The sequence below is a fragment of the Pteropus vampyrus genome, unplaced genomic scaffold (assembly GCF_000151845.1).
Source record: "Pteropus vampyrus isolate Shadow unplaced genomic scaffold, Pvam_2.0 Scaffold240, whole genome shotgun sequence".
In the NCBI taxonomy this organism is placed as follows: Eukaryota; Metazoa; Chordata; class Mammalia; order Chiroptera; family Pteropodidae; genus Pteropus; species Pteropus vampyrus.
The window spans coordinates 1,219,350-1,242,991 of NW_011889021.1; the positions used below are offsets into that span (position 1 = coordinate 1,219,350).

Here is a 23,642-nt window from a genome sequence, read left to right on the forward strand (position 1 = left end):
GAGACTACATAATGAAGAACAAGACTTTGGAATTTGACAGATTAAATGTAAGAGACGAGAGAAGGGAGTGATGGATGACTATGATTTTGGCCTGAGCAACCTAAAAAAAGGAAGTTCCATTTTACTTATTTAATAAGAATGAGAGTAAAATACTTAACATTCTTCTCAAGTAACTTTCTACCATGGAAAATAATAAAGTATTTCTTAAAAACAGCTAACCACTATTAATAATTGTGCAGATCTAAATTAATAGTCAAATATATTTTAGATCTACTGATTGGTCATTCAACAAATATTTACTAAATGATATTTTGTGCCAGTTACTGTTCTGGGTGTGGTTCATGATTGAGAATAGTATTATATGCATACACAACCGAGTACTTAAATGGTGCTTTAAAAATTATAATTATTTTTAAAAACCTTTTGGAGCATCTTTTGTATTTATTATTCAAGGGAGAAAAGAAAATCCAACCCATGGAAAAAAAACATATGAAGTACAAATAAACAATTTCGTTTTAGAAATATTTATCAGATGATTATGATTATTTTAACAAATTAGTTTCACAAAGTTGATTTCTATAAAGCTATTACAGCTATCTCACAATCACTCGTACTTCCAAATGGCCTTTTTAAAACATAAACTGACTTGTTCCACTAAATTCCCTCCCCTACACCTCATACTAAAATTTTAAGCATTAAACGAATTAAAATTAAAATTCTAAGTTACACTGTAATTAGATTGATAAAATTAAAGAATAAGGGAATATGCATCAGAGGCCCTTTGATATTTGTCATTCAGTATTCCTAACTCTTCTCAGAAATACCTACAGAAACACAAGAATCTAACTTTAGGAAAATTCTCTTAGAAAATCAGTCCAAACACCTATCTAATTTCTGAATCTCATTTACAAAGTCCCCATGAATTGGCTGACATATTGCTGTAATAACAGGGAAGAAAACTGGTTATTTTCTTTTTAACAGTTTTGTTCTATCTTTTTGAAAGCTCTGACTCAGACAGTTTTTTCTTAATATGAAAGCTTAGTACGGCCACTATGGAAAACAGTCTGGAGGTTTCTCAAAAATTAAAAATGGATATAACTTTTGACCCAGCAATTGCACTTCTGGGTATTGTGCAACTGCTGGGTCAAAAGGTATATCCATTTTTAATGAAATCCGAAACAATAATTCGTAAAGATCTATGCACCCCTACGTTCATGGCAGCACAATTTATAATAGCCAAGATATGGAAGCAACCTAAATACCCATCGACAGATGATTGGATAAGAAGTTATAGTTCATATATACAATGGAATATTACTCAGCCATTAAAAAAAAAAATGAAATCCTACCATTTGCAACAACATGGATGGACCTAGAGGTTATTACGCTGAGTGAAGTAAGTCAGACAGAGAAAGATAAATACCATATGATTTCACTTATGTGTGGAATCTAAGGAATAAAAACAACAAATTGAAAACAGATTTACAAATATAGAGGACAATCTGGTGATGGCAAGAGGGGAGGGGATTGGGAGGATGGGAGAATGGGGTGAAGTGCTAAAGTACAAATTAGTAGTTGATAGACAGTCACGATGATGGGGAACATAGCATAGGGAATGTAGTCAGCATTAATGTAATGGCTAGGTGGCGAGCCAGAGGAGAGAAAGAGCAATTATAGGGGGATCATTTTATAAACTATATAAATGTCTAACCAATGTACTGTATACTTGAAAATAATAATAAAATTAAATTAAAAAAATAATTTAAAAAGTTTAGTTAAAACTTTTTACCTGACACTAGTTTCAGGGTTTTGGAACAGTTAATTCTTTGTTGTGGGGAGCTGTCCTCTGCATTAAAGGATGTTTAGCAGCATCCCTGGCATCCACCTACTAGATGCTAGTAGTACTACTTCCCTCAATTGTAACAACCAAAAATGTGTTCAGGTACTGCAAGTGCCCAATGAGGAATAAAACTACTCTTCTAATTGAAAACCACTGCCCCTAGCTCTATCCAGTAGGACCAAATAACGACACCAACATTTGAGCATTTATTTAGTACATGCCAGGCACAATTCTGAGCACTTTGCATATATTTTCATTTAATCCTCAAAACCATCCCAGTTTTACAGTTGAGAAAATGGAAATTTAGAAGCTAAGCAAGTTGCCTAAAATCATACAGCTAATTAAATGGCAGGTCTGAGATGTGATCTAAGGAGTTTGATTTCAAGGCTCACACTTTTAACCTCAAACAATTCTGACTCAAACCAAGTCTAACTTCTTTTCCAAATGATAATTCTTCATATGTTTAAAGACAGCTCCTACTGTGAGATTCCTTAATATCTACCAGAGCTGCCCACCAAAATCTCTAAATTCTCAGTTATTTAAGCTAACAAGGCTTCCAATTTCTTCACATCCTTCCTTCTGAATATACACAAAACTAAAGACAACATACTTTGGTGCATAGCAGAGTGGCTCTAGTCTTCTTTCACATTTATTACGATGGTTTTTTGGGGAGGAATGGGACGATGGCAGATTAATCAATTGTGTTGATTAACACAATCAATTAGTGGCTAACTCAATTTTACTTCATCTTACACCCAGTGCAAAACTTCTGTTTTACATTGCTTACTGCCAAAAGCCACCCTCAGGTCTTTTCAGTACATGATGTTGTAAAGTCATGCTAACTTAATGTATATTAGTGTTTTTTAGGCCTTATGTATACTCCTAAAAAGTTCACTTAAATTTAGTCCAACATAATGAGGTCAAATCCACCTAAACAACATTATTGATTATAAAGGGAGGGGCACTTCCTCCTAGGAAAATCTGGGTGCCTCTAGGGAGGAAAAGAGGGGAATTGATGATGGGAACCCAACCAATAATGTCCACCACAGTTCGTTTCTGAGTAAAATGTAAGAAGCAACTGTTGTTAAGTAAGCAATAATGAGTCCTTCATCAAGTATATTTCCAAGTCTGTAAAGGACTCTTCTAAGAAATTCATGAAAATCAACAAGCCTTCTAATTGTAGGCTAAAGGAGAATGGGAAGAAATACAGACTGATCGGGGAACCAAAAGCTGAAATTGTCCCAGAGGTTTATATTTTTAAAACCAACCTGGAGTAGCAGCAGGAATATACATTTCTTAGATATGGTATTTTGAAGGTGCTGAAATAATGCATTTTGTTCTCACTTTTTATATCTTTATTATAAGAAAGCAACTGTTTTGCTAAATTTATAACTTATCCCAAAGATGATGTTGAACTTCAGGATTAATCTTCACCATTGCAAAAATAGGCTATCCAATCTCTTTCCTTTTATTTATTTTTTTCTCATCTCCTCCAATGGGCTTTTTTGAAATTAATTTAATTGAAGAAATGATTTAATTTTTTTCCCTTCCTCCAGTTTACCTCCCCCTCCTCCCTTCCTTCTGTCTTTCTTTTTAAAAGGTTTTAAATTTCCTTGAATTTTTTATTAAAGACTTCGAATAACGTGAGCTTCCAGGTAATAAAAAACTTAAATCTGATTTTTAAATTTTGATTAAAAAATAAAATAAAAATAAAAAACAATCTAGATTCAGAGATTATTTTGGATCTTTTAGTGTATTATTTACCATCCTTCTTCTTTCATTGTTACCTATACATTTGATAATTTGCCTTCTCCAGATGAACATAAGACAAGATAAAGAACAAAGCCACTTTCCACAATAAATAAATAACCTTTGGATAGAGTCATTCAAAATCAAAACTGTGTTGATTAACACAATCGACTAGTGGCTAACTCAATTTTACTTCCTCTTACACCCAAAGATACAAAAAAAGATTTTACCAAAAACTAAGCTTCAGTCCCAATACATTATATTGCTACTAGGCTATCAACTGTATGAGAAAAATCAAAGTTGCTCTGACCATGTATTTTTAGCAAACCCATTCTGGTTTATTTTTAACCTTTTTCTTCAAGTTAGTCATAAACTATCATTTTCATTTTTTTGTTCTAAAATCTTCTACCTTTGCTAAAATCAGGCATAGAATCCACTATCTTTCAGCACTTATTATATATTCCCCTAAAACTTTTTAAGACCAAAAATAATATCAATAATTTTAAGAGTTTGCAGGCAGTTCCATCTATAACTATTAAGATATTTCAACCGGCCCAGATGACAACTCATTTAACCAGATGCATTCTTTCTCTAGCTCATGTTGGTTTTTATGTTCTTCCTAGTAGTGTTTGCTTTGTTATTATTATTATTGGTGGTAGCAGTGGTTTACTCTTCCTATTTGACAAAGAAGCTCCTAAAAAAGAGTTGAGGGATTTTTTTCTTCCCTTATTGTCCATCATTATTACTATACTTTCCTTAATTACCTCTTTTAATGTAATATAAGAAATCTTTTTGGTTGGTCTTAGCTTGTTTTTAAAATCTCAGCTTGTTTCAGCTGTCTTCCTGATTTTTCTAAAGATTTATTTTCTATACTTTATTATGGCAATCTTAGCTATTTGTTTTAAAAGCAGTGTTCCTATCTTTGAAGAATTCATTGTATAACACAAATTTTTTTTTGTCTGAAAAATATCAAAATTACATTTTTACTTAACTTCCTAAAAACTTTTTTTTTGGAGAAATTTATACTGTGGAATCATGATGATCTTTTCTCTGATCAAGAATGAGAAACCTCAGATTGTTTAAATAAATTATAAAATATATAATAAATATAAAATATAAAATATAAAATAAGAACTATGCAGTTTTTTTTCCTCCTAAGAAGAAAACATTTATTATTTTTTGATATCACCTTGCTTATTTCATTTCAATGCATTTTTTTATTTTTATTTTTTAAGAACTATGCAGTTCTTAAAAATTATGCTTTAGAAGACTATTTCAGGATATAAGGGATGTTCGTGATTAAGTTTGGGTTTTTTTTTTAAGATATGGGTTATATAACAGTATATACAGTAATATCTCAAAATCATTTTTAACTGCATGTGTGGTTTATATCTTTATATATACACAAATCGGTTATATGTAAAAATAATTAAAGTATTTTTCTTTGATCATATTTTAATTTTTATGTGCTTTTTATATATATATATCAAATCTATGTAATAAATGTGTATCACTTTTACAAAACAAGCATTATTATTTTAAAAGAATCAGCAGAACCAGAGGAAAATATTCTATAAAGTACAAGAAAAAAGGTCCAGCTTGAGATTTCTTTCATAACTCTATTATTAAAACCAGCTTAGAAAAAAAATGTCTGGATACCAAACCACAAAAAAAGCGAATGCGAGACAACACTAGTTAATCTAACCATATAAATAGGTCATGAAAACCATCAAAATGACCGTTAGAACTTTTAAAAATTAAATGGGGGAAATCACAAGGACTTCTAAAAAGATCTTATAAACTATTTATTTAAATACATTAAAAATAAAATCATTTTAAAATTTATACCCCCCAATATCCCTATAAAATGAAGGATCTGTAGGATAGGGATAATAAAAACAAAAAAAAAAAAAAAAGAGTCAAAATGTTTTAAACTGTGCTAAAATTTCCTAATTAAGTAATGTCACCTGTTAATGTTTAAAATCTCAAAGCAAGAACAATTATCTTTATTTAGAAATTCTGTCTGGTTGAAAGTCAATTTGCAATAATCCAAAAACTTATCTGGTTACTTTCTACTTCAGTGGCAGTATCTAGATCATCTATTCAAAGTCTAGGTTCTAAAAGAAACCTTTTTTCCTAGGTTCTAGAAAAAAAGTCATTATAACCAAAAAAACTTTATCATTCAAATACATTTGGTTCTGTTAAATACTACTACATATAAGTGGTTCACCTAATCCTAATTCAGCCACAAGTAAAAATATATTCAACTTCTTTAGAAAATTATTTCAATAATTATATTTCTCTGTATCAAATTTTTTCAAATATATCAAAAATGTTATTTCAAAATTAGACTTTCCTTAAGTAAATTTTTTGATATTCATAAAAACAATACTAAACATAATGCATTCTCAAGTTACATGAAGATTCTAAGGTTATAATTGAAATAAAAACAAAGCATCAAACCCATGAAAACAATATTAATACATTTATTTTAAATAACTTGCCTCATTAAACTGACAATCAAGACACATGATCTTTTACAGCCAGAAATGCAAATGAGCATAATGAAACAAAGGCCAAACATCTCTCAATCTCTCTCTTATTCATACATGTATAGAATCATAACCCAGCAATATCATGTAATAAATGAATACACACCTTACTTTAGTATATGCCAAGGAAGACACACAAAAACAAGAAAAAAATTTTGAAATCAGAGTATAAAGGGACTCTGCTTTTTCAAACAATGCAGCACTGAAAGCCAGGTCAGCATCCTTGGGCATTACTAGGAAACTTTAGCACATCTGATATTTCCATCATCTTCGAGATTCCTCTGAATAATCAGAAAATTTCCCAGTCTCCCCCTACCTCACCTGTCCACAGACTTCCTTTGACTTTCTTCCCTCTACTGTGTAATAATGCTATTGTGGTTATTTAGGCTTTAAATGTTCAGAGATACAACCCCCTCTGTATATTAATTCAGTTCATTTTCTCACAGACACTGACTCAGCCGTGGGTTGTGCTGCACTGACGTTTCTAACCAAATGGGATCGTGTGAGCTGTGATCATCCCACTTCCCCATCTCTGTGCAGTGATTGGCTATTGTGACTGACAGACAGGCTGAAAAAAAAAACAGGAGATGAGAGCTTAGTGATTTGAGATATGCTGCCAAATGCCATCTGTAAAGCTAATTCTAGCTCTGCCAGCTTGCCAGGTTTTAGAAAACTAGGTTGTAGCTAACTTTCTTTTTCCTTTCAGTATTTTATTGTTACCCATTCTGGGAAGTAAAGCTTTTTAAAACCCAAAAGAAAATATTGTTTGTACTTTAAGAATCCATTTAAGAACTACTTTTTAAAGCAATGAAACTTTCCCATTTCTAAAATGCTGCTGGGACTATGGAGTGACTTCAAAGGAAACTGGAAAGCTCAATCTTCACGCAGTCTCAGAAGAAACGAGCATGCGTACTGCTATGTGGAAATGAAACCCTGCGGCAAAGTCTGATATTGAATGTATGATGCATTTATCCTTAGTAACCTGAGCAGACTGCAGATCTAAGTTTTATAGAGTCAGATTCAACCCAATTCATATATTCAAGAGCTTTTAGCATATTTTCAGTCTAGGCATTTTAACATTAATAATACAGAAAAGGTGATCTTTTTCCTTTTTAAATAGCAAAACTCCTCTAATTTATAATTTAAAGAAAGTTGTCACAATTCAGGCCAAATATACTTCAACTGAAATGATCTTTAACCTCTCAGCAAGCTACCAAATCCCTCTATACAGGTATTAACTATAAAACTACTCATAAATAAAGTTCAGTAACTTTTTAACTATGTAATTCATTTGTATGCACTTGCAGCCCATCCATGTCCAAATTAGCCTGGTCTTGTCTTTTATATCAATGGTAAACATATAAAATCTACATTCAACAGAAAGTTCAAAAAAGAAAGTATATTAAAGTTTCATTATATGAAAGAGAAACCATAAGGCAATGCCCAAACTCTCAAACCTAAATGGTTAAGTACACATAAAATAGTAACTATTACTGTTACTTTTATAATTTAATAAATTTATTTTTATCCTTGCCAGTAAGGAAAGGTGGGGGGAAAATCAAAGAAGAGATTTAAAAAAAAAAAAAAAAAGATTATTCTAAAAATGTGAATAGAATAAAAAATTTCAACAAGGAAATATTTTCAATTATCTACAAAAACTGAATCAATAACATAGTCTTATTTTTTACTTCTAAAGACTGAATGTTTGTGTCCCCTCAAAATTCTTATGTTGAAATGTATTCCCTCAATATAATGGTATTTGGAGATGAGATCATTAGCTCATGAGGGCAGAACCCTCCTGAATGGGATTAGTGCCTTTATAAAAAGAGACCACAGAGAGATCTCTAGCCCCTTCCTTCCACCATGTGAGGACATAGCAAAAAGAGTGATGTCTGAACTAGGAAGAAAGCCCTTACCAGATACTGAATATGCCAGCACCCTGACTTTGGACTTGCCAGCCTCTAGAACCGTGTGAAAAAAAATTTCTATTGTTTATAAGCCACCCAGTCTATGCTATACTGTTTTAACAGTATATTTGAACAGACTGAGATATTTACTTTTTGTAAATTTAAATTCCCAATTCTATTCGAGGTGACAATGTGCCTACCTATGTTTCTTAGCCTCCCTCATCCAAAGATGACCATATGAAATAGTTCTACCAATGACTTATAAACCAATATCTTGTGGAAAATTACTGAGGAATGTGATTTCCTGATATAAATAAAACCCTTTTCCCATCGTCCCCTTCTACCTTTCTCCTCCTCCTCATCTGGAAGATGGACATGATGGCTTCAAGTACAGTAAGCCATCTTGTGATCATAAAGAAAAGCCAAGAAAATCAGATATTTGACTCTAACAACCTTATTAAGCCATTAAATCTACATTAGGCATTGTTTACCTGTGGACTTCTTATGTACAAGACTAAACCCTTAACTTAAGCCAGAATGTAGTCTAGTTTTCTTTTACTTAAACATCCCTAAATAAAATATAGATTTCTTTAAAAATTAGATAAGTAGAAACATAGGTGAAACAAAATCAGTCATGAATTGATAACCTGAGGTTGGGAGAAGGGTTGAAAGAAGAGTATACAGGGGTTCACAACACCTTTTGTCTCTACTTTATATGAATTAAAAATGTATATAATAAGTTATTTAAGTTTCAAAATAAAAAGGATAAGAATCTTGTTTATCAATCCTAGTTCTGCCATCTACAAGTTAGATGGCCTTGGGCAAGTTTATTAACCTCATTGTTTTCACGGGTCAAATGGTGACAAGTAATACTATGCACTAAGCTCCGCCTTCAAATCCAATCAAGATAATCTCCAGAAGGTCCCTGGCAGGAAAGTCCTCCACCTACCTAATCATCCAAAAATTAGCTCAAATCTCATTTTCAACTACTTAAGCCAACAATGATTCCTTCTCTTAACTCTTATTTTACAACTACTCACTGCCACAATTTAGTGCCCTACTGTCCTCTAATTGGTCCATATGTGGATATTAAAGCATCCCATGATGGTACCCTGACAAACTTTCATATCTCTCCTGAACTGAGTACTGGTTCTCAATATTTGCTAACTGATAGTTTCTAAAAACCACTCAATTAATTCACTATCAATTCACCAAATGTCAAAATGTATGTTTTTAAAGTATCCTAAATATGTAAAGTACATAGAACAAGAAGTCACTAAAACTAAGCTGTTTTCCTTCGGGCAGATTTTCCATGAATGAGGTTAAATTAACTTAAAAGATTTCATGATATTTTCATTTAAAAAAATCAATGTATTGGTATTTATTTTCTATTTCTCTTTACTATTTTTCACTTAAACAACCAATACTGAAACAATCAACCTAAAAAGAGCACCAAAAAGTTACTGATGTGTGTTACTGAAATAACAGCTATGAAAAAGTACTGTTAGTTTTCATAAATTTTTCCCATTGTATCATGTAGCTTTTGTAAAGCAAACAATTGCTTATTTTCAACCTTTTTTCACTTTATATATAATGCACAATTTGTACATCAGCAGCAGAAAAATATTAAGAACTAAGAATATAATTCACCTGAAAACATGTATACAACATAGCAGATATCAATATAGCCCCACACTTAATGAGATAAAACCAATATCTCTTTAATCTCAAAGACAAAATAATTATCCATATTATTTTGGATAAGAGAAAAAGAACTAAAGCCACTTGTTGAAGGACACGTGCATGTATACACATACGTAGACACACACGTACATACGTACGTACACACACACACACACACACACACACACACACAAAACTAAGAAACCAAAAAAACACTCATGCCATTGATGTATACTTACAAATTAATAAAGTCAACTTAACATTTTCATTTAAGACTTCACCACATTAAAAGTCCATAATAAAGATAGATATCTTGTCAGGAGACTTGAACAGTACCAGTCGCTCATATTTTCTAGCTACAGCACAAGGTTTAAAAGTACCTAAATTATTTCTTTGAAATTACAAAAAAAAGATTTTAATATCATGATGTTTTTTATTCTTTTTCAAGAAAGCTGATATTAGTTATGAGGAGAATTTTACAAATAAGTTGAATATTCAATAATATCCCCTTAGTAAATATTCATAAAGCACAAAACTCTATGAAAACATGCTTACATACCTGTAATATGAGGTTTATAAGCTGCCAATTAACACCTTAAAATACCAGATCACAAAGTGTTCTAAATGAGATGATCCTTATTAAGTCACCCAGCATGAAATGAAAGCTTTAAAAATAATATATAAATGGGCTAAAACTTTTGAAATGAATTTCATTTAATGTATCAAACTTTAAGTGAACCAGTAAAATCACTGCAGAAAGACTGATTTTCTAATTGGATCAGGATGACAACACAATATAAATTCACAGAGCTAAAAATATATGGAGGCAAAGACTGACAAGAGCCTATAAATTGTCATGTATAATCTATATACAATGTATTTAGAAAATAAATTCCTATTAGAGTTTTAAATACAAAGAACTAACTTGTCTTGCCAGAGTTCCCAATTAATTGTTGTATTTATTCATAGGATTAACTACGGAGTTTTTAACGTTATTTAGAAACGGAAACAAAAATTCAAATAAATACAAGAAAATTAAAAGGAAAGAAATGTTTTTTAAAAGTTAGTTAAGGAGGAATGCAAATCTTCATAATATTTTGTAAACCAGCCCCCATCCTCTGACAGGACTTGTCACAACCAAATGCAGTTTGGTTCTTTATAAAAATCAATTTTATCAGAGCTTTGATATGTGACATAAATATTTTCTACCTACCTTGAATGTTTATAAAGTTTACGAGGTCTATTATGCAATTTCCGATCCCAATTCTCTGGATCACTGGAGTTACTGTCATAAGGATGAGGCCGTCCTGCCATCCCACTTCAAGCTTCCTCACACTATTGCTCTGAAAGCACACTTGTAGCACCCATAACCTACATAAAAGAGTAGTGTTGACCATGCAGAATAAAATAGTCACAGAATTTTACATACTTTCTGATATTATTGAGACATTTTCTCAAAGAGATGAAAAGGATTATTAAATACTAGAAATACAAAATGCTACAAATTAGATTAAAATAAACACCAGAAGTCTTTTTAGGTACTTTCATATTTGAGTCTTCTATTAAATTTGCTACCCCTGTGAAGCAGTTTAATAACGTGCTATTTATATTTAGTAAATACACTTAACTGCCATCTGGATACCTCATGTTTCAAACATCAATATAGTACCAAAAAAAGACAAAAACAATTCCACAGAATAATTCTTTCAAAAATTCCCTTGAAATACATTCCTTAATTACTAAACGTTTAAGATGTTTAACAAAGCATCTAATAAGACCAAATAACAATGCTGTTATTTCTTTAACCAAGTTAAAGAGCTTGAATAGTAATTTAATATTTGCTTAAAAATAAAAGTACATAAACAACTTGATGGTTCCTTATGGTGGAATTACCTCAAAAATATTTTATCAATATGATTCAAATACTTTATACCTTTTCATTTTTGAGCCTTGTGACTTATTTCTACAACAGTCATTATGAATTATAAGAATATTCACTTAACAGCTTTACAGAATACTTGAACTAAATAAGCACTTTAAAGTATGTTCACTATCCAATTTAATCTTCACAATCACATTACAAGGAGGCATTACAATCTCCATGTACAGAACAGAAAACAGTCTTAGAAGTTTAGTAACATTGCCAAAGGTCACAATACTTATAAATGGCAGGATTATAAAAAGAACAATGAGAATTTATGATACAGAATAAAGTCCTGATCTTAAAAAATGCTCAGACTGGAGTATTTTGTTTGGAAATGGGCCAGACTGAACTTCAGAGAATGCAAACACCAAAAGAAAAACCAAATAAAGTTAAACAATTTGAACAAAGTTATATTAAGTCAGACTAGAACCCAGGTTTCCTGACAGAGAGTCCTGTATACTTTCTATAAACTTTTCTAAGCTGGATTTGACAGAAGACAGCAAGGGATAGTTGTGTATAAAAGTCAAAGGAAACCCAGAATTGGGGAAATACCATACTTTACTGAATTTTATAAGGTATTCCAGTACAATTTCACACAGACACACACACAGAAAAATGCCAAAGATAAACTCATTAAATGGTAAGTCTATCTCAGAACTCATTAAAAGAAACATTCATTTTAGAGAAACTATTTTGCTATTTTATACTTTTTTCCTCATAGTTATTTAGTACGTCCAAAAAACAACCGAAAATCTTATAAGGATTTTAATAATTTTAATATAATAGATATGTAAATAACTAGGTAGAACAATTAATAAATAGAAAAAAGGTGAAGGGGAGAATTGCAGGACGGCTTATTCAAATTCCTAAGCACACAGTTTATTTGCTGAATGGTCCTGGAAAAGGAAATCCTATTTCCTTAAGAATTACTGAATGACTGAAAAATCAATCGCATATGAGATGAACATAAAAATCATAAAATTATTTTGAAAAAAAAAATCTCGATCTCATTTGAGTTTTTAATTATAAAAATAAAAATGCATTTACTAAAAAGTAAACTTTAAAAAACTTCAACTTGATAGTATAGCTAATTATGTGAACTGAAGCGATGAGACAGAAGTAAAGGAGAAAGAACAAATTAAACAAAAGTTAGAAAAAAGTGGTCACAGAGCAAGAGATACAAAAAGCAAAAAAGAGTAGTAGGGAAAAACTGATTAAGGAAGGAAAATAAAAACGTAGAGAAGCTTAGCAGGTTCTGTAAAATGAGATTTTGAGCATTTTCTCCTCACTTTATAAATCTTCCTACAAAGCTATTTCAGGCATTAACATTTCTTTACAAGAGCATTTTACCTCCTCCCTAACCCATAACTAGAAGACATATCCCAATTCATAGGATAGCTACAAACGTCCATTCAGGGGAGAATGATCCTAAACAATGAGATGCGGTGACTAAAAAAATACAACCTCAAGGAATGGATAAGGTAAATTCAGATTCACATTTTCCACCATTTCACAGTGGGTGGCTCATATCTAGCAGCAGAGAAATACTAGTATGCCTTCCTAATCAATGGTATTAAAATTAACAAGCACATATTTTACAGCTAGCCACAATAAAGTAAAGAATGTTCAAAGGAAAGCTGTCAAAAAAAGTCAACTGGAAAATCATATTTACATTTCATTTGTCAATAACTTGATTATCACCATGTGAAAAGATTTCTCCCGCTCCTCATTCCCAACATTCAGAAATAAAAGCATGCTAAAAACCTGTGAAATTAAAGTTTGAGATATTGGGGATAAAAATACTCCTGTTTGCCTGTACATGCTGGTACATTTTAAATTTTATCAATAAGATATAGCTGTAACTACAAACAGATACAAGGCAAATCACACATTATATACTATTTTTAAACGTCTAATGATCTCTTCTATTTTAACCACTCTCTGTGCCATATGAGGTAACATTATATTTATCTTATTTCATTCATTCATTCACTTATTGAATACCTACAATATGCGAAGCAATTTACAAGATGCTAAAGCAAGGTGGACATTGTTCATTGTTCCTATTCTCAAAAACCTCACTCTAGCAAGGGAAAAAAGACTCTGCCAATGGCTCTATATGCCACTTCACTCTGTCTCTCTCTCCTACCTGGATAGTTCTTGCACTGTTATCTCCTAGACTTCTCATTTCCCTACATCAAGTCTACTTCAAAATTTTGACTACTCTCCCTTTTCATACATAAGGCCTTCATTTAAAACCCTTAACATCTATCAATAAGCTTCTTGGTTGACCTCTTCACATTCTATTCCATATTTGCTCTGCGGTAATCAGAATTATCTTTCTAAAGATATTTAATGGCTCTCCATTTCCTCTGTCTAAACTCCTTAACAAAAAAAGTTCCTTCAAAAGTTGACACTTGGATCCCCAATGTCTACTTCATATTCGGCAAACTAAAGTTTATTATTATTTGAATCTTGTAGTCAACAAAAAAATTACTAGACTACTGGAAACAAAATTCTTTAAAAAACGTCATAATCCATTACTATTTTTAGGCATGATAAAAATAATCTAAATTAATCTAAATAACACAGAAATAATCTTTACAAGGGCTGGAATAAGTGGGCCTGTTGGCTAGGAACATACATTCAGGAGACTGTCAAAAGTCAACCGCTAAAAAGATGTTTCAATTACTTCCCCTTCTGAATATTACTATCTAGAAAAAGAAGGGTAGGATGGGACAGAATCTTCAGAACTATAACAACATAAATAAGTGTTACCTGGGACATTATTTCCAGGTGTTATTAATTAATGACAATGATCCACAGAAGGATAAAACAACCCAATAGCATACAGAGACAATTTATGCTGTCCTTATTATCTATCGATGCACCAGGAAGTTTATATATACAAGGTTCCCCCACTATCCAAGAGTACAGCAATCCTATGAAACTATCCAGGAAAGAAGGTCCAGCCTAAGAAAAAGTCTTAAAGAGTTTATTTGAGTCAAACTGACTATAATTGCCAGAAAACAAAATCTCAATGGATAGAAAATATGCTCTGAAGAATGGCAGTTTTGCAGCTTATTTTATATATCAGAATCAAAAGAGGAGATGTAAGGAGAGTTATATGAAATTAATTGGGGCAGATTAGGGAGGCAGGGCATGGGGGAGAGAAAGTAAAGCAGGGAAACTGAGACTGGATAAAAAGCAAAACGGAGTGACACATACTTCTTTTACACTGGTGGTCATAGGATAGTTAACATTTACAGTACACAGAGCTGGTATATGGTCAGCAAGATAACAATTTGTCTTGTGCTCTGGTACCTCCAATTGTGCCTTCCAGGGGTCTGGAAAAGAGAATTACTCTTGACATTTCGAAGGTATGTTATCTTAGATGCACAAAGACAACAGACAATTTCAAAGGTACAGACTGACCTTTGTCAAGGAAACTAGAGGCCTAGGACATGACTATCGACCATGATCTGCTTTTAATTAGGAATTTTTACATTTAAACTACCCTGCGTGGTTACTTTCAGTCTCTGAGTTTGTAAGGTCGACCATGAAGGCCTCCCCTGGGCTTGTCAGGTTTAGTATGTGGCCCCTTTTTTGTCCACAAAACCTTTCATAAAGCAAAGAAACAATAACCATTTATATGGAAAATTTTTTTAGTATTCCCAGACCCAAAAATAACCTATCAAATCATACTAAATACGCTTAATTACATTCGATTTTATGCTAACTAAGCCTAACACCCATATGAGCTCTCTCAGGCTTCTCTGATACCTTAGGACATGTCTTGCTAACAGATGCACAAAATGAATAAAGCACAGATGCTCACAGACAAGTTCAAAGCTACGGGGCTTGATGCTGAGATGCTTAGTTTCTGGAGGAGAGTGGCAGTGCCATTCTCACTGCTAGGGATGCATGCTGCCTCCAATAATGGCCCGTTGCAAAACAAATGCTGGACGTATTTTGGCTTTTCGCCTTTATCCAGGAAAGTAAGAGGGAAAACAGTGAAGAGAACAGAATCACATGGTGATACCAGGGCCAAGAGCCAAGGATTGCCATCAACTGTACAGAAAGCCAAGTATCCAAAGATGTGGGTGGTAGAGACTGACCAAGAGGTAGCCAAGAAAGCACCCAAGCTAGGAAAGTGTCCTCAAGTAACCTTTCCTATGAAGAAAGGCCCAAAAAGAGGAGAGGGAGTCCCACAGAGCAAATGAATCACTTGAGATTGGAAGAGCAAAGAACACCAGATTTCATACATTTAATTCTGTACTAACTATATAGAAGGCCTTCAGAGGGACCTAGAAGAAGAATTTCTGAAGGGCCAGAAACTTGAGGGATCATCTGATAAGCCTCCCACCTTAGGAATAAAAGAGACTGTACCACCCTGAAAGGTGTAACATATATGATATAGATATAACATCAATGAAAGCTTTAAAAAAGTTATACAAAGTTTTTTATAATTTCCTCATGATTGCTAGCAAACTCACACTCTATGTGTCAGATAAATCCTTAAATTGATAAGAAACTGAACACTTTGAGCTACATCAAGAATTGGAGAGCCTAGATAGACTGAATACTACCACAAATAATCGTGAAGGAAAAAGAACATGTGGAACAACTTTTAAGAGAAAAGAAAACCGGAGGGGTGAAAAGGAATCTCCTGCAAATGCAGCCAAGTAAAGTGATCATGCAAGTCCCCTGCAGATAACAATTATCTAAATGACAAATCAGAATAAAATATAAAAAACACACACAACTATTTAAAAGCACTGGAAAGTGCACCAAAGCATGCAGTAGTGAAAGAAGAGCTTACTTTGGAAAAACTACAATTGGAAGGGGAGAGAATCGTTAAGTTCAGTTTGAAGTTTTTATGCTGAGTGCCTTCCCATCTCTTACAAATATAGTGAAAGAAACCAGGCAACTATGCAGCTCCAAGTGGTTAAGAAAATAGTTTAAGGACAAAAGTGCAGCCAGAAATTAAGGCAGATATACTGGGGAGTGAAGAATCACAGAGAGGTGAGACCCAAAATCTAAGCATAAACTCTGCTTAGCTAAACTACATATTCATGGGGGACCACAGGTGTCTGTATGGGAGACTACAAAGGATTTTACCCTTGAAAAAAGGTATAAGATTTGAGTTTGATCCTTTTTTAACTGAGTGCATTCTCCAAACATACACAGCCCAAGCACCAGAAAGTCGAAGCTCTTACTGGCTTGAGTGTCAGAGGACGGAGATCTCCACTGGCCAACAGGCTAGAAATTAGGAGGGAATTCCCAGAAGTAGAGGAACCACAGGGAGGGTGGGCTCCAAAATCTGAGTATAATCTCTGCCCAAATATTTGGCTGACCACCAAACTACCCCCGCCCTATTCCCCATAAGAACAAGCTAAAAAACAAGCAACTGGAAGAAGTAAGAATTGAGGACAGATTATCAGTTTCTATATTCTATGGGGAAAAGAAAGTTTGCAGTGTGAGTTCAGGCAAGTTATTGGTTAACTAAAAAAAAAAAAAAAAAATCCTCATAACCACACTACAATGTCTAGGTTTCAACCAAAAATTATGAGATGCAAAGAAACAAGACGGTAAAAAGGTAGTCAATAGAAACTGGCTCCAAGTGGGTCCAAATGTAGGACTTAACAAATAGACTTCAAAGCACATATTATAAATATATTCAAACAATTAAAGGACTAATAACAACAGTGGCAGAAAGGAAATCTCATTAGAGAAATGAAACTACCAAAAATATGGTAATTCAGCTCTGGCTGAAAGAAAAATAACTAAAATGAAAAGTCTGTGAGATGAGTACAAGAGAAAAGAGATGACAAAAAGTCAGGGAACTTGAAAATAGAACAACAAAAATTACCCAATCCATAGACTAGAGTGAACGAAAGACTCAAGAAAAATGAAACAGATCTGCAGACACAGGTGGAACAGCATCTAATGATGCAACATATAACTGGAGTCACTACTGATACAGACAACAAAATGGAATCTCAAAAGCTAATATGATAAGTGAAAGAAGCCAGACTCAAAGGTTCTATACCATACAACTGTACTTCTACAACCTTCTCGGACAGACAAAACTATAGGGATAGAGAACACAGCAGCCAAGAGTTGGGGTTTGGGTACTATACAGGGATGGCAGAAGGTAATTTGGGGAAGGAGGGTCATGGAACCATTCTGTATCTGGATTATAGTAGCAGTGATTGCACAATTATATGTGCAATTCTTTTTCTGGTGCAATTTTAAAAGAAAAAGGAAAAAATCAGATATTTAATTAAAACATAAGTATCAGACATATTAGTATGACATAATTATTTTTCCCCCCTCTTTAATTCTCCTCCCCTCCCTCCCTGACTTCCATCCCTGACCTATGGATGTTGCCGTTTCTCCTTAAGAACTGGATCTCTGAAGGTGGGGCATCTCCTCCCACACGTTCGCAGCGTGCATCCGGGGCCTGGCGCCGCCTCCCACCTACCATCCCCAGGGTCTGGCGCCCCCAGGTCCTGGCACCTCCAGTGCACTGTGGGGCGGGGGGCGGGGGTATGGTCCATGGCTCCACCTGGAGCATGAACCCAGGACCTTCTGCATGTAAAGCAGATATGCTAACCATTACACTATGGAGCCACCCCAGCAAGACATAATTAAACCACTTTTTGATCAAAAACCTCAAATCATATCGACCCCATTACCACCCCAAGCATAATCAATAAGCTATACTCCCACTATCATAAACATACATAAACTTTCGATAATGAAAAGTGGTAAGAACTTCTCTACTTCTGCCACAATAGTAAATGACTAACAAAAAAGGTTTTGGAATCAGATAAAACCAGCTATATGAATTTGTACAAGCTTCTTAACCTACAAGACCTCAATGTCCTCAAATGTGAAATGAAGAAAATAACACAATTCTCATTACCATTATTTTATCTATTACTACTATAACTTCCATTCGAATTATAAAGAATAAATGAGACAGGACACTCTAAATAACAACACGGTGTGGGCATATTGCTTTCTCTAGTAGACTACTGAATGAAAATTTTGCATAATATTTTACTAGCTCGTTCATCACTTTCTATTTGCCTTTTGAGATTAAAGAAGATGAGAATTCTTAAATAGCCACTCGACATTTATTGAGCACCTAAAATGTGCTAAGTGATTGGAATAAAAAACGAGTATATCATCCATGCCCTGATTAAAAAAAAAAAAAACGAAAAACAAACAAAAAAACTAAATCACAGCACAGGAGACAGGGGAAGAATGATTAAGGATAGCCTTTCTACTCACTCTGCATTTTCCTAATTTCTCCAGGGTACACCTGACCCTCCCCATTTTACTCAACATCAAAAATACCTTAGACTTTTACATGGTCATCAAAGAGCCATGTACTTTGGACCCACTTGCTGGCAACAGTGTTAGGAGCTAAATCAAAACTTGTTATTCCTATAGTAACTAAGATAAAAACGGAATTATTTCACTGTTAGCTTAAAAGTAAATTTTAATCCCTGGAAGAAAGATCAATCATCCTAGTTTCTAACCTTTGCAAAAACTCCTTCGGTTATTTTTATCAGAATGTTCTTGCTGTATCCAAGTTTAAACTTTTTAAATTTTTCTCTTTTGGACATAACCTCCTTTCTCTGTAACAAATTACCACAAACCAAGTGGCTTATGACAACACACATCTCAGTTTCTGTTGGTCAGGAATCTAACACAGTTTAGCTAGATGTTCTGCAAAACTATCATCGAGGTGTCAATCATGACTAGGTTCTCATTTAGAGGCTCGACTAGGGAAGGGTCCACTTTCAAGTTTACTGAGATTGTAACAATTCATTTCCTATGGCTGTAGGATTCAAAGCTAAGGAAGAAAAAATAGCAAGTCTGTTAGCAAAATGGAGTCCTATTTAATGTAATAAAGGAAGTAACATTCCATTACTTTTAACACATTCTTTTGGTTAGAAGGAAGTCATAAATTCTGCTCACACTCAAGGGGAGAAGATTATACAAAGACATAAATAACAGGAGCCAGGAATCATGGGTTAGAGAGTCTGTCTGCCATATTGTCCAATACATTCTACCTATGCGTTACACTAGAAGTTTAAGATTCTGCTCAGCCCTTGTTCTAATTATATATACCACTATATTAACAAACACATACACATAAAACACATCTCTTTTCTCTCCTTGACATATACACAGCATTATTTTGTCATAGCAAAAAAACCTAGAACCAATCTAAATGTTCACAAAAAATGAATTGGTTAAAAATCTGCACAATATCATGCAACCAGAAAAAAATGAGATTAAAAAATGAGATTAACAGATATATACTGATAAGGAAAAAATTCTAAGATATATTGTAAAGCTAAAAAGCAAAATGCAAATATGCATTAGGTATCCAATGTTTTTTAAAAATATATACATGCAAACGTTCACTCATGCTTGTATATTTTAAAAATGTCTAGAAATATCATTAAACTTATAACTAGTTGCCTCTGAGGAAAGGCTGAAATGAGAGAGAGAGTAACTTACTTTCCATTATATCCCTGATACTATCTGAATATATCACATGCTGTTTTCATGATGGTAATATAGGGGGTGGTCTACAATAAAGTATATGGAGGTGATTTTGTTACAAAAATGTTTTCCCTTCTTTAATTTTACTGATTAAGTGTAGCTTTGGTTTTGTTTTTGATTACTTAAATACAGTCAATATATACTGTAGGAGAGGAAAAATCTTTTCCCTCTACCCTTTAAGTTCTTGACGGGGGACCCCTGTAACACAAGACAGATTAACAAAAGAGAAGCATACAAATTTATTTAACATAAGTTTTATGTGACCTTCATAAGGAAAGGAGGGAGCTTTCATAAGGAAATGAAGACCTGAAGAAACAAATTTGAGTATTCTTCTTATATTAGGTTTAAAGAAGAGTGTAAAGTCACAGAAAAATAAATAGGATAAAGAGTACGAGCTAAATGAAGTAAATAGTAAACAAGAGAGAACCTTATTAGGAAGGCTTGTTGTTCAGATTCCTCTCTGTGTCACCTCATCTTTGGAGGTAAGGATGCTCCTGTCCTTTGGATATAGAGACACCTCTCATATGAGGATTTTATGACTTGTATCAGGGGCAGGTCAGAAAGCCCTCTATGCATATACTGTTTCTTGAATTCCTTCAGCTACATGTGATATGCTGAGGTGCCATATTTTGAGGTAACATGTCCTAAACTCCATCATGATGCATTAGTAGAACACATTTCTGCCACACGTCTCCCATTAAATTATAAGATCCTTGAGGGCCATAACAAAGTATGATCCATATATGTGTTCCCATCGCTTAGTACAACTAGTATGTAAGCTTTTACAATATGTTTTAATTGTTTAAATTAAGATTAAATAAAAGACTTACAGTGGAAATATAAATTATAAAGATTTATAGGCAGTCTTGAACTTAATTGCTTGTCTTAAAAAAGAAGAGTACATAATTATATCCACGTTTTAGTTATGGTAAAGAGCACCAATCATGTGTTTCTTACCTTCAAATGAACAAAAATTCTAACAATTCACAGTGACCTCTAATTTCCCCAAAATATTCCTCAAAGCTGCCTGTCTAAATCTCACAGAAGCCTTTTCAGTTTTCAAGGCTTGTCCCTTTCTGATTTCCTGCAAGTAAAATAAGGCAAGTAACTAAAGCTAATAAGTTTATTCAGTATGTTTTTATACTAGATTTTATCTGACTAAATTTTATGTAACTAGTTCCAAGATATCAAATTCTGTTGATCTATGCTTTCATTCAAAATCTATTCACTGAATAACTAGCACATTTTGAGGCATTTTGCTGCTAGAGATACTTAACAAACAGATTTAATTGCATGGAAGTTCCATTAAAAGTAAGATACTTTGTTTATTAAAGGGCTTCCTTATCAAAGCCACCAAAATGTAAGACTTCCAAAGTTAATTCATATTCAGTCCTTGATCTTCCAAAGGTGACCTGGAGATAAGATCTTTGCAATAACTGATTTTACCACTTTTACAGAATTTCTATTCAAATTTGGCTGTCTTATTCAAAGCAGTAACATTCTAAGACACTTTCATTTTTACCCCATCTTAGCTCAATAAATGTTTCCAAAATCTTTCCACATCTTAAGCATTTTCTAAGTACCTACATTACCTGATTAGCACTTTAAGAACTAGATGCTGTTTACAGTGTTAAATTCTTAAAACTCACTAAAAGGCATGATTTTTTAATATTCTTTAAAAAACTTAATGTTTTGTTTTCTGTGTGTATGCTTATTTTTTCTTTTCTTCTATGACTAAATAGCATTGCCTTCAAAATCAAAACATCTTAGTTAAAGCAAATCACCTTGACATAAAATTTAATATAAGTAAATCTCCAATAAGCTGATGAAGTGCCTAAATCAAAGGAGATTACATTCAACTCCTAAGAACCAGTACCCTTTAAACAAAGTCAGACTCTTAAACAAGGTTTTCTTTTTAACTCCGTGATGCTTTTTAAATAAGTGTTTTTTTTTTTTTATATATAATCTTGACCATGTTGTTCCATTTTGAACCGTTCATTATTCCCATAACCTTCCATTCCGTTCGGATTTTTTGCTTGTTTATCTGTCATCAGCTCAACAGGCTAGAAAAGGCCCTAGCTTTTTCAAGTTCTAGACTGTAGTGCGGCCCAAAAGAATTGCGTGATAATGGAAATGCTCTGCCTGCATTGTGCAAAAAGCAGCCACTAAGTCACGTGTGCCTTTTAAATACTTACAATGTACTATGACTGAGGAAATGAATTTTTAATTTTCCATTTTAATTAATGTAAATTTACATAGCCACATGTGGCTGGTAAATACCATATATGCCAGCAGTTAGAGGCGGAATATCAAAACCTTCTCCAAACCAAAAGTTATTTTTCCCTCTAAATGCTTCATTTTAAGGAATCTAAAATTTGCCTCGAGACAAAATACTTGTTCACAAAGAAAGACTCTACATATCTTTGTGTCTTAGTATTACAGGTAGTGTTCCATTTTAATAAAATAAAAAAATTTCTTATATTCAAAGATCACTAAGGGTTATTTCAAAAACTAAAAAGTCTGTGGTACTGGTATATGAATAGACAGACGAACCAATAAAACAGAATAAAAGGTCCCAAAATAGATCCCTAAAACATGAGAATCTGATAGATGAAACGTGGTTTCTCAAATCACTTGAGGAAAGGACAGACAATAATAACTGGAATTAGGACAACTGGATAAACATTTGGGAAAACGTAAAATTGAATCCATACATTTAGATCCGATATCTAAATGTAAAAATTTAAATTATACAAATACTAGGAAGAAAAACAAGTGATTTCCTTTAGAAACTGGATAAAAGCCTTTTTATTTGACTATGTAAAAATAAACACCTTTGCATTGCAAAAAGCAGAAGAAACAATAAGCAAAACAAAAAACAAATATTTTTTTTACTAAAGAGCTCTTTAAAAACAACAAAAAGACACACTCAAAAAATAGAGAATGCACAAAAGACATGGCAAGTCTCAGACAAATTAAGACAAATAACCTTAAATATGTGAAAGTGTGCTCAACCTCCCTCAAAGGGAAATGCAAATTAACACCTCCAGTTTTGACCATGTACTCTGTTGGTGAGACATTCTCCAGATTCTAATACACTAATGAAAAATACAAAATGATATAACCCATATGGAAAGGAATTTTGCAGTAACTAAAATTATACAAACATTTACCAGTCCTTCTTAGAATCTACCCTTAAGATACAACTCCACAAATACTAAACAAAATATTCAAAATACATTCACTGTGGCATTATTTGTAATGGCAAAAGACTAACAACAATCTGAATTGCATCAAAAGAGGCTAACTGAATAAACTATGGTACATCTACACAACAAAATACCATGCATCTATAAAAAAGAATAAGAAAGATCCCCATGTATTAATAAGGATTAATA

At 33.1% G+C, this 23,642-nt stretch overlaps 1 protein-coding gene across 2 annotated transcripts in view; it reads right to left on the minus strand.

The window, feature by feature from the left end:
* Nucleotides 1–23,642, minus strand: part of BTBD10 (BTB domain containing 10) — a 68,270-nt gene that overhangs the window by 34,508 nt on the left and 10,120 nt on the right. The window contains exon 2 of one of the 2 annotated variants that reach the window (XM_011374168.2): nt 10,945–11,102. The exons of the other annotated variant lie outside the window; for it this stretch is intronic. Coding sequence (XP_011372470.1) covers nt 10,945–11,045 — 101 coding nt within the window. The 5' untranslated portion in view covers nt 11,046–11,102. The remainder of the gene's footprint in view (nt 1–10,944; nt 11,103–23,642) is intronic. 2 annotated transcript variants of the gene reach the window in all.